Genomic DNA, 12,181 nt, shown 5'->3' on the forward strand with positions numbered 1-12,181 from the left:
GATGTTTTGAGATCTAGAAACATTACATTCTCTCTCAACCAAACAGATGTGTGTTACAGCTCAGGAACTCCTATTCCTTAGACTGGGGTCACAGTTGATAATTATAATCCACTCCTTTTTCAAGATCTTGAGGCAATAATTGGCTGAAACTCGGTACATTTCTGTGGTGGATGAAGCAGTCTTCCCTCATCTGGACCTAACACTGAAATTTCTCCCTTTCCCACTCATCTCATACATTCTTCTCTGCCCTAGTTTAAAAGGATAGGGTACAGAGCCTAGGGAGGGGTCTACTTATGCCCACAAAAATGCCTTTCCTGTGACCCAGTGATATAAATTTCTCCACTTGGGCAACTTGCCTTCTCTTCATTATCCAGAGACCAAGGTGCCCATTTTCTTCCTTCTTCTGGGAAGGGATTCTTCTATTTCCTTTCTCTGAGATTAAGAATCTCTCACCACTTTGTTCTCTGTTGACAGGGCAGGCTGTAGAGCTGTGTCAATTGGCGTGTGAGTATGTAAGAAGCGGGCACTGCCACGACAAGAATTATAGGAAAGTTGAGGGCTGACCTCATCTCCCCCAAGAACCGAAATTATCATGTTATCTGCTGGAAAAGTGACATTGTTGGCTTAGGGAAATTGGGAGCTTTCTGAGGAAGAGAAAGAAATTAACTTTTATCTCAGGTGCAAATCTTTATTAACAATGATTGTAAGTTAATTGAGGTCTCCAAAAAAGCATCTGTGATTTTCTAGGAGACAAGAGGAGGGAAAGAGAACATAAGAATTGGCAAGGGTCATTTGAGAAAAGGGAGGTAGGGACATCTGATTTCTGTTAATGAAGACTCCTAAGCTTAGATCTTGCAGTTTCTAACAAGATATTTTTTCCTTTTTTTTTTTTTTTGGTTTTTTTCTCAGTAGTATTTTACTTTCCCCAATACATGTAAAGATAGCTTTCAATATTCATTTTTATAAGATTTTGTGTTCCAAATTTATTCTTCCTCCCTCTCTTGCTTCCTCCTTCCCCAAAACAGCAAGCAACCTGATATAGGTTATACATGTAAAATTCTTTTAAACATATTTTCATATTTGTCACGTTGTGCAAGAAAAATCAGATGAACAGGAGGAAAAATATGAGAAAGTAAAAACAAGCAAACAAATAAAAAAGTTAAAAACACTGGAATACATGGGAGCCACTTGGCAGTGGCTGCTGGAGACCCAATCCAGAATGGATCTCCTCTTGTGAGAGGATAATATAAGGAGACTGAGAGGCATTCTCTGACATCTCTGACTGAGAGGCCATGGCATTGTCTGACGTCTCTCCTCTTCCCTCTGCCTCCAATTTATCTCATTCCCAGTCCACAGCACTTGTGTCAGCAAAGGCTGTCTTGCAACTCCTTCAGATGTTATGATCCACAGATGTGGAGGCTCTCAGAGAACTGACCTTAACATGAAAATACTGTGCTTTGATCTATACTCAGTCTCCATAGTTTTTCCCCTCTGGATGTGGATGGCATTTTCCATCTCAAGAGTGGCAAGATTTTTTAATGTGGAGGCCACCAACACTCCTTCCTCTTCCCAATTTCATTATCTTGTTTTACACATCTGGGTTCTCTTAAGTAACTCTTTTTCAAGGCAAAGAAATTTGAAATAAAAATTAGAAGGGCTTTTTTCTAGGACTGTTGGGAATGTTTCCACAGGGATGGCCAATCCTTAATTAGGATGGCATCAGTGTTCATTGCCTTCAGATTCAGGACAGGAAGCTATTTCCTTTAATGTACAGTATCCAAGTGTCTTGATACTCTGTCACATAGTTCAGAGCCGTAATTCCCCAGGCCTTGTATTTCAGATAAGGAAATTGTTTATAAAAAGTTTTCCTTTAGTTAACATTTTTTCCTTTTCATTTTGGCTCCATTTGTTTTATTTCTACAAAACCCTTTTAATTTTATGTATTCACAATTGTCCATTTTGTCTTTCATGATCTTTTCTACTCCTTATTTGGTCACAAGAACTTCCTTTAGCTATAGATTTGAAAGGTGGTTTTGTCTTTGTTCCTTTAATTTGTATAAAATGGGACCTTTTATGTATCTATTTGAAACTTGTCTTGGATATTGTGAGATATTGCTCTAAACCTAATTTCTACCCATCACGTGTTTGGTTTTTGCAATAGTTTTTGTCAAATAGCAATTCCTTTTCCCATTATCTATTCTTTTAATTTATCAAACCTAGGCTACTAGGCTCATGTGCTTCTTTTGTTGTATATTTGTTTTTGTTCCACCAATTGACTTTTTAAGCCAATGCCAAATCATTTTGACGATTACTAGTTAGGTGGCTATTACAAGTTTTAGGCAATGAAATGGTCCAATGAATATTATGCTATAAAGCCTGCATTTAAATTCTTCATATATATTTATATATAAATAAAGTTCTTCATATATATATATATATTATATGTTTACAAGCTGTGTGACCCTATGAGATCACTTGAACTCTGCCTGCCTTAGTCTTCTTATCTGTTAAATGGGGACAATGATAGGAACAATATTTGGGGATACCATGAGGATAAAATAAGGTAATATTTGTTAAGTGCTTTGTAAACATTAAAGTGCTATAAAAATGCTAATTCATTATTATTGAATTATAGTTTGAATTCTAATACTTTTAGGTTCTTTTCTTTTCCATTTTTTTCTCATCATTTCCCCTGAAATTCTTGACCTTTTTTCCCTCCAGTTGTGTCATTATTTTTCTATTCCTAAGAATCCATTGGTAGTGTTGCTTAGTTTACTTATGAGGAATTTATATATTTTTTTCAAATATTTTGTCCAATTCCATAAAGAATGTTTTGCAATTATATTAATTTAACTGATGAATAAATTGACAGGTTGATTTCCAAGAATTTTATACATTTAGTGGTGATCTAGTTTTTTTAGGTTAATTAAATTTACTTCAAAAATTATAAAACCTTTTTTTCTGAGATAATTGGGATTAAGTAACTTGCCTAGCTAGGAAAGGTTAAGTGTCTGAGCCAAGATTTGAACTCAGGTCCTCCTGACTTCAGGGTTGATGTTCTATCCACTGCACCACCTAGTTGCTCCTATCCTCTGGTTCTAGAATAGTAAAAGTTTTCCTGCTTCTGCCAATGTTCCTTTTTACCTTGGGACTGTGATCCAGGATCAAATATGAGCAATGCAATAGAATGTTACACCCTGGGCCAGCATAGGGTCCCCTGTAACCTCTTTTGGACTTCCTTACTGTCAATGGGTTGAGTGCTTCAGGAGCTTCCATCACTGAAGCAATTGTCTCTAAGGGCTGTTGCTGGGAGCAGTCCATGCCCTATTCTCATCCTGGTGAGACAGAATTTTCTAAGTTGTCTTAAACCGAAAAATTATTTCCTCCCATTTTTTTTAGTTGAGGTTTTATTTTAAATTTGAGGGGAATTTGGGAGAATTTAGGTGAATCTCTTTACTCTGTCATCTTGGTTTCACCTTTCTCATTTAATCATTTTGTGTGACACTCCATCTATTGATTCTGTACCTTAATTGATTATCTCCCTTTCTTGGAAAGCTCCTTCTTCTCACTCTTTCTTTTGAGATTCCTTGTCTTACTTAAAGATTCCATTCAAATCCTACTTCCTGTAGGAGGCCTTCTCCATGCCTTGCCATACATAAGTGATGCCATCCTCTAATTTTGCCTCCATTTTTACACACACACTTTTTGAATAAACCTAATAGTTTGCCTATTGTCTTCCTCATTTGGAATGTGAGTGGCTTGGGAGCAGAAACCATATTTTAACCTTTCTTAGTATTCTCAGAACTTAGCACAGTTCCCAGAACACATTAGGGATTTGATAAATCATTGTTGCATGATCATTTTTTAAAATGAATTTTTGCTCATATCATTTAAATATTTCCTAAATTGTTCTGTATTTCTATCCGAATCCTTCCCTAGAGAACAATTTCTTATACTAAAGTTTTTTAGAAAAATGAAAAAAGGAAGGAAAATGTATCAAACCCCATTAATAACGAACAATTTTGTACAATGTTTCTTACCTTTGAATCTTTGCCTCTTCAATAGCATAAGGATAATGTTAACTCATCTTTTTTTTTTTTAAATTCTGTTCATTATAATTTTGCAACTTTATAGGGGTGAAAAGAACATTAATTTTCAATTAGCCCTTTTGTTTCTATTCCTTGATTTTATGAGAATAGAGACAGGATAGTAGGATTAATGGGTTAAGGAGAGGAACTTTGCCATAAAGAAATTTTATGTAATTCCAAATTAATATTTAAGATGTTTGAATGCATACCCAGCTCCAGATATTGCATTTGTGTACTTGTCTTACCATGACACTTTGGCATCTTTGTCAACTTGTTAAGTATAAGATGAAATTTATAGTTCTTTTACCATTAATGATTTGGAAGGTGTTTTTATGTGATGATTTATAGTTTACAATTCTTCTTTTAAAAAACTGTTAAAAATCCCTTGACCACTAATCAACAGGGAAATGCATGTTTTAGATAGTTGTATCAATGCCCTATATATGTTGGATATCAGACACAATAATGATGTTTGCCATAGATCCATCCCCTTTCACAATTGAGAATTACTCTTCTATTTTTATTGAATTTTTTGGACAAGTTTTTGAATTTAATTTAAACATGATTAAATTATTTATTTTTTTGGGGGGTGAACTCTATTTTTTGTTTTTCTGAGAATTCTATCTTCCCTCTTAGTTATGAATGGTAACTTCTCCCATTATCCTCCACGGTTTTTTGGTGATGTGACATATATAGGTGGCTCATCCATTTTGAGCTAATTTTGTGATATAATTTAAGTTATTAACTTAATCCTAATTTATGCCTACTTTTTAGCATTTTCCATAGCAGTTCTTCTCACTAGAAAGTATTTCTTGAAACATAGTTCTTGAAACATAGAAGAGTGGCAAAAAAACTGGGTTTCTGGGTGTCAATGCCTATCAGCACGAAAGGGCTGACAATGGGATAAAACATGGAAAGTGTAACAGTGAACTGTAGCCCCCAGTATCTGGTTTCTCTAGTAGAAGCTACATAAATAACAAAAGGGGAGCTGACTGAGTTAAAGCAGACAAAGGTGACCACCAGAATTAGAATGGCTTTCGTGGCTCTGTTCTCAGGAGAAGCTTTATGGGAATGGTTGCTTCTATGAATGTGTTGGACTCTCTGGTTGTGTCTATGTAAGACACACACCATATAGCAACTTGAACAGATCATGAGACCCATAAACAGAGCATCCACAACTGATTCCAAAATTAAACTTTTTATAATACTTTTGGCTTGCAAGTCAAAAGAAACATGTCCAATCCTCCATCTTTCATTACTGCTATTTTTTAAAGTACTTATATTCAGAGGTGCAGCAATATCAAGAAGAAGATTAAAAACCCAACTCAAAATGCAGGAGGAAGGAATACACTTTTGGGCTCTAGTTTTAACCTTTGTCCACTTAAGGCTACTAGGGCTGATAATGATGGCCTGGAAGACACTCAGGAGGCAGGTATTACAAAGGGAAAGGCCCCGAGTTACTCTTATGAGGTAATTTAAGATTTTACCCATTGTTTCATTTAGCAAAGATCTCCACCCCCATTTGGCTATTATTGTGGGGATGCCCCTGAAAAGAATCATCAAGACATGGGCCAAGGACAAATTGATTATGATTAGGCTTATGAGTCTTTTCTTGTGACCAGTGAGAAATTTAAGGCTATGTAGATAAAGCAGGGACATGTTCCCCAAAATTCCAAAGAAAATCATGGTCAAGTAGATATTTTGCAGGCCTTCTCTATCAGAACTCATTCCTTCTGGGTCTTAGAGAACTTTGCTGTCAGATTCAAAGTGACCTAGAGAGAAAGAAACACAGGAAAATGTGATTTTTCCAGAACAAGAAATTCCCAATAAAATTCTACAAATTACTCATCTTCTCTCTGAGGAGTGACAAGCCTTCCTAGATAAGTAGTACCATTCTAGTATTTGTGAGACACGTATTCAATTAATCAACTCAGAAGTATTTATCATTCATTTATTGTGTATTTTAGTAATATGTCTCCAAACTATCCTCATCTTTTGGGCCATGAGCATCAATTCCTTCCCACTAGGACCTCGGACAGTTCCCAGGATCCTCAGCTGTCATGTTTGAGTTTTTCCTTTATCTTTCCACGTCCATATCTTCAGGTTACTTCCTTTCCTTTACCATGCTATTATACAAGTCTCAGTTCCCCTTTCTGTAATCTTTCATTTATTTTTTTGTTCTTTCATTAGAATGTAAGTGATCGAGGGCAGAGATTGTATTGGGTGCTTTTAATTTTATTACTAGTGCTTAGCAAGTTCCTCAAGCAAAGCAAGGCCATTTTGATGATCTTTTGAATAACTGGAACTTGATGAGAATGATCAACCCTGCAGATGTCAGCTTGGATCATTCTTACTCTGATAGGCTAAGTGATCAGAAATATTGGAATGCTGGGGGATTGTTTTCTTTTGATGTGGAAAATTCAACTCCTTAAAGAGGTGTGTGTGTGTGTGTGTGTGTGTGTATGTTGCCTGCAGACTGATGGCCTCATGCAGGAATTAAAGACTCCCTTGGAGACAGGGTTAAATGTTTATATTTTTCTCCCCTCTAAACATGTGGCTACACATGCCCACAATGCTTTTTACAAGACATATGGAAATACACATTTTTTATAGTTAATAGATCCATTGCACATAATAATTGTGCATAAGATGAAGAGTATATAGATATAGAGAAAATAATGGCACTCTATGGTCCTCATTTTTATCTTAACTGTAGAAAAGTGTTGAACATATACAGCCAATTGTATATACACTTACAAATATATACACAAAACATTGTTTAGCAGTACTTTAAATTCAACTGTGAAATTTTTAGGTTTGGGGGAAAAGAGAGGAAGGTGTAAGTAGGAGGGCAAGCTTTTGAGAGAGTATTCATAAATAAAACATCATTGGAGGCAGTGGAATCTTACAGATGGATTAAGAGAAAAGAAAGAGTAAAATAACATTTGGGATTGGTAGGGAAGACAAGAAGGATATTGAAGCAGAAAAAGATTGTGTCATTTATAGCGCATGTGTTGTTAGTCGAAGTGCTCTTTCCAATCTCTGCTTTGGAAAGAGGAGAATAAGAAGAAAAAATTAAGACAAGAGGACAGGATCAAAGGAAAAATAAAAATTAAATCATTACTATGAAAATACATGGAAAATCACACACAGAATGAAAGAGAACAGTGGGATATATTACAAAAATGATTCCCAAAACATGTCATTTAAAAAAATCTTCTTTGATGATGATGATGCACAAAAAGTCATATAAAGGTAAAATAGAAATCTTGAAAATATCCATTATGCTTCAAATAAAAAACTGGTAGAAGTCATTATTTCAAAGAAAACCATGGCAAAAGAGACATGATAAAGGATGATATGTCTGGAAAAATATTGTGCTTAAGAGTAACATAGAAAAGTTGATTTTAAAGATATGGCATATTAATTATATGATACACATTAATTATGTATATATTTTACATACCTATATATGGTCACATATATAGACACCAATAAGCATCATTTTTTTTGGTCCTCCATTAGAATGTAAGTGACACATTATAAATACACAAGTCAACCAGTATAGCAATTAAAATACTCCAAAGGACAAATTAATCAAATTGTAGGATGGAGTGCCAAAATAATCCACATTTGACAATCTTCTCATTTCTGAGATACATAAGAATTGATTTACATTTGTAAGAATCAGGTCTATTTTTCAATGGACAAATTGTAGGATAGAAAAAAGGTTATTCTCAAAGGAAGAAATCCAAGTTATCAAAACATACATTAAAATGCCCAAATTTTTAATAAGTAGTAAACTACAAATTAAAGCAGTTCTGATGCTTCACATTATACTCATCTTTGGTAAAGATGACAAAAAGAAATGACAATTATTGGAAAAACTGAGAGCCAACAGGCATATTAGTGCAGTATTGATCTAGGCATTTTGGATAGTCTTTTGGAACAATGCCCTCTCCATCACAAATTTGTCACATCCTTTGGCCCAGAAATATACTTGATAAATGATACCATAAAGCATCAAAGTAAAGAGAAAAAACATGTATATATAAAATGTTTATAGTAACATCTATCATAGCAGCATGGAACCAGAAACCAAGGTGTTGCTTATAAATTGGGGAATGATTGACCAAAATATAGTGTATAGATGTAATAGAAACCACTGCACTGTAAAAAATGATGAAACTTAGAGTTTCAGAAAAAGCTAAAAATTTATATGAAATTGAATGAGCAGAATCAGGAGACAAATTCATACAATAGCATAATTGTAACAAAAAACCTTTCTAAATTTAAGAACTCTGATGATTTTAAGGATCAATTATTATTCTAGATGACTGATCATGGAGTAAACAGAGAGAAGATTGAATCTCAATGCAAAATTACACATATGTTTTTTTCTTCAATGAAAATATAGGGATTTGTTATACTTTGTGCTTTCTTGTTACACATATTTTCTTTCTCTGCTTCTTTCATAGGGTAGGTAGGATAGAGAAAATAAAGGACTACTCCCTGAAAAATAAATGGCTTTTCTTTGAAAAATTAAAATTTGTGAAATAGTTGTAGGCTTCAGTGTAATTCCTTTCAAACTTAGAGAAATCTAACCAAAAAATAAATAACAAATGTTAAGGAGATGAATAGAATACTAGGAAATTTAGAGTTGAGAAATCTCTAGTGATAACTGAATGAAAGAATTAAAGTTTATCTATTTCTTAATCATGAAACCCTTGCAAAAATCAGCCATGGTTTTGGATATAAAAATTTTATAAACACAATAGCTAGCATTTATTGATAATTGTCATGTTAATAATATATAGCATTTCAATACCACTTAAGTATTGAAAAATACTTTATATATATATATATATATATATATGTTATCTTGGTTTGATCATTACAAAAATGCTGGGATGTTTGTGTTACCATTATTCCTATTTTATAATTGAGGAAATTGAGACAGCTAGAGGTTAAATGGTTTGTGGTGGGTCATATGGCTAAGGAGTGTCAAAGGTAGGATTTGAACTCAAAAGTCTTCCTTACTATACATCTAGTGTTCTATTCATGGTACCACCAAACTGACACATGAAATGTAGAAGCAGAGAAATAGAAAATTCTCTTAATAGACTTAATCCCAACAAAATTTTCTTCAATGAAGGACCCTTGAACAAAGAAGTAAAATTGAATTGAAACTACATAATTTTGTACTAAAGAATGGATAGACTGAAGAAAAAGTTACAGAAACAGAAATTGTCCTTGAAATATTTTTTTTAACTAGGAACATTCCAAACGATATGGGATATAATTAAAGGATGCAGCTACACGGTCGTTAAGTGAATTTTTTTTTTTATGTAAATGCTTTCATCAACAAAAGCAAGAAAGGACAAATGAATGAACAGGCATGACACAAACAAATAGAAAAATAAGAAATCAGCTCCCTCATCTAACCACCAAAATAGAAATTCTGAAAATTAAAGAAGGAAAAAATTCATAGCAGAATCACCTCATTGAACTGATATATAAAAGTTGGAATAAAAAATTAATAAAGTAAGTAGCTACACAATTCAATTTATAAGATTAAAGAAGAACAATTTTCATGTTCAAACTGCAAATTCACTGCATTTAAAAATAAAGCAAGTTATCTGAATGTCTTTTGCCAAATTACATGCCCAATAAATAACAACATATCTGAGATGAGCGAATTACAAAAATCTCCACATCTATGTTTATGGAAACATGTATAAACAATTCTATATTAGAAAAAAATTTAAAAAGAAAATTTGAACTTCCTAAGAAAAACTCCAGTATCAAATGGAATTGAAGATGAATTCTATATCAGTTATTTAAAAAACTCTGTACTCAGATGGGCTAATTAAGCAGATATCTAATTTAAAATTCTGTTGCTCAGGACAATCATCACAAAGATGCTCTGGGAAAGGAGATTAAAATGCTCCTTCTAGTCAGTTTTTAGACAAATCAAGGATGAGAAGTATGGTCTGTGTTCTAAATTTCAGCATCTTGAGATACTACACCAGGGCCTTATCTTTGTTATGTTTATTAATAAATTGTGATTTTTTTACAAAAGGAATTCTGTACTCTTTATTTTTTTCAAGGTAACCTCTCTAGAAGCTGTGGAATGGTTAGCGTGATGGAATTAGTTTCAGGAAGATCTGATTTCAAATGAAGCTGTTGACATTTATTAACTACAGGACTCTGGGCAAATCATCTAAGTCCTGGTTTCCTCTTTCTCAACATCTGTTAGGATGAGCATAACTATACTATCCATCTCTTTATCTGTAAAGTACTTAGCACAGTGCCCAGCACAAAATAGAGATTTAATAAATACTTCCTTTCTTTCTTGAAAGTCTATATTATTACCTCATGGAGAAAATTTCAAATTTAGTGAAGAATCATTAATTGTAAAAAATTTTTTCTGAGTCTGCCAGAATTTTGCTAGTGCAAACTGAAATAAGCAGCTTACCAGTATGGAAGAAACGTTCTAATGGTTAAGATTATATATCTGTCATATTTAACTGATGCCATCCAGACATTTCTTGCTGTAGAGACCATTGTGTCTTGTAATTTTGAATATTTCATATAGAATGCCTTTATTTTTCCTTTTCAGTATTAGGCAGTTTGGTATTATTTAAATTCAAAAGAATTCTTCAAACCTCCTGCTTCATTACTGAACAGCAAACATAAACAAGAGCAGATATTGTTTGTATGTGTCTATTATCTCACTCAAATATACTGGCTTTTCGGTGATTAATGGAAATTAATGGAAATGTCAGATTCTGAAATTTATTCTGACAATGAACTCAAGGCACTACTGTCTCTTGCAAAGTAATAGAACAAACACAATACACATAAAATAAATAGAGATCACTAGGATTTAGCTGATAGAACCATCTACCTGTATAATACATAAGGGCAGAAAATATTTATCATGTGGCTATATAGAGACTGTATATTATGTTTGATCTCTAATAGAGATTTACAGGTATTGCTTTTCCTTCACCAAAATGGAATCTTTTTTTCCTTTTAAACAGTAATAAATTGGGACAGACAATGGCTAGGATCATATTCTTAACTATAAAAAGATGAAATCATACTGTTTGATTTAAATAAGCTATTTTTATTTGAATATAAAAAGAGAAAATCTGTGCTATTCCAGTAGGGTTAGAATTAGAAACTAACCTGCTCTATGTTACCTCCCTGTGAAGATCAGCCCAGATAGCATAGGAAGTATTTTGTAAACCTTAAAGTATACTATAAATGCTATTTATCACGATTGCTTAGATTATTCATGTATCTTGGCCCATCTGACCTCCTTTCTTCTACTCAGCTGTGGCTCTTTGCCCACTGAGATTCCTGTAGAAGTAAAAGATACAAAAGGACAATGGTTGGATGCCACTGTTTCTATAGATCCAAAGTGGTACAATGATTAAATGCTAGGCCTGGAGTCTGGAAGATTTAAATTCAAATCTATTTTCAGACATGCATTAGTTATGTGACTCTGGCCAAGTCATTTAACTAATATTTTCTTCAGTATCCTTGTGTAAAATGGAAATATGACCCAAGACCAAATGATAGTGATAAAGTGCTTAGAATAGTGTTTGGCACATAATTGACATTCAACAAATCCTTCCACCTTTCCCTTCTTCCAACATTATGGTATTTGAGTTTCTTTAAAATCAGAAAAACAATGCTGCCTTATATTATCACATAATCTCCAAATGCATTGAAACAAAAGAACATTTTCAAACATAGATGTGAAGAATCTTTTCCCCCTAAATTATTATATGAAACAGCCAAGTCAGTCCAACTCAGTGCATTTCCCCATAACCTCTGGCTATGGAAAATTGAACACAATTTAGGCAAATAAGTTGAAGCTCCTCTCTCTGAACAGTGAGGTGTGCTGAGCTGCATAGGATCAATCTTTGTAGTGCCCAAGGAAATAGAGGAAGAAGTGAAATAAAACATAGCAAAACCCCTAAATACTAGCTTTTATTCCATCAGGGGCGTGATCTGTCTTGACATCTAAAGTCAGGTTTTTGTTTTCAACAATGAGGAAATTGATACTCAGAATATGAAAG

At 33.6% G+C, this 12,181-nt stretch overlaps 1 protein-coding gene across 1 annotated transcript; it reads right to left on the reverse strand.

The window, feature by feature from the left end:
• Positions 1-4,886: 4,886 nt before the first annotated feature.
• LOC141547355 (vomeronasal type-1 receptor 4-like) lies at positions 4,887-5,816 on the reverse strand. Its single transcript, XM_074275800.1, has one exon. It carries the CDS (start codon positions 5,814-5,816, stop codon positions 4,887-4,889), a length of 930 nt encoding a protein of 309 aa, XP_074131901.1.
• Positions 5,817-12,181: the final 6,365 nt, after the last annotated feature.

Source organism: Sminthopsis crassicaudata, chromosome 6 (genome assembly GCF_048593235.1).
Source record: "Sminthopsis crassicaudata isolate SCR6 chromosome 6, ASM4859323v1, whole genome shotgun sequence".
Classification (NCBI taxonomy): Eukaryota; Metazoa; Chordata; class Mammalia; order Dasyuromorphia; family Dasyuridae; genus Sminthopsis; species Sminthopsis crassicaudata.

What these genes read in the sequence shown, in the direction of transcription:
- LOC141547355 (XM_074275800.1), bottom strand. Translation starts at nt 5,816, where the DNA reads ATGAGTTCTGATAGAGAAGGCCTGCAAAATATCTACTTGACCATGATT.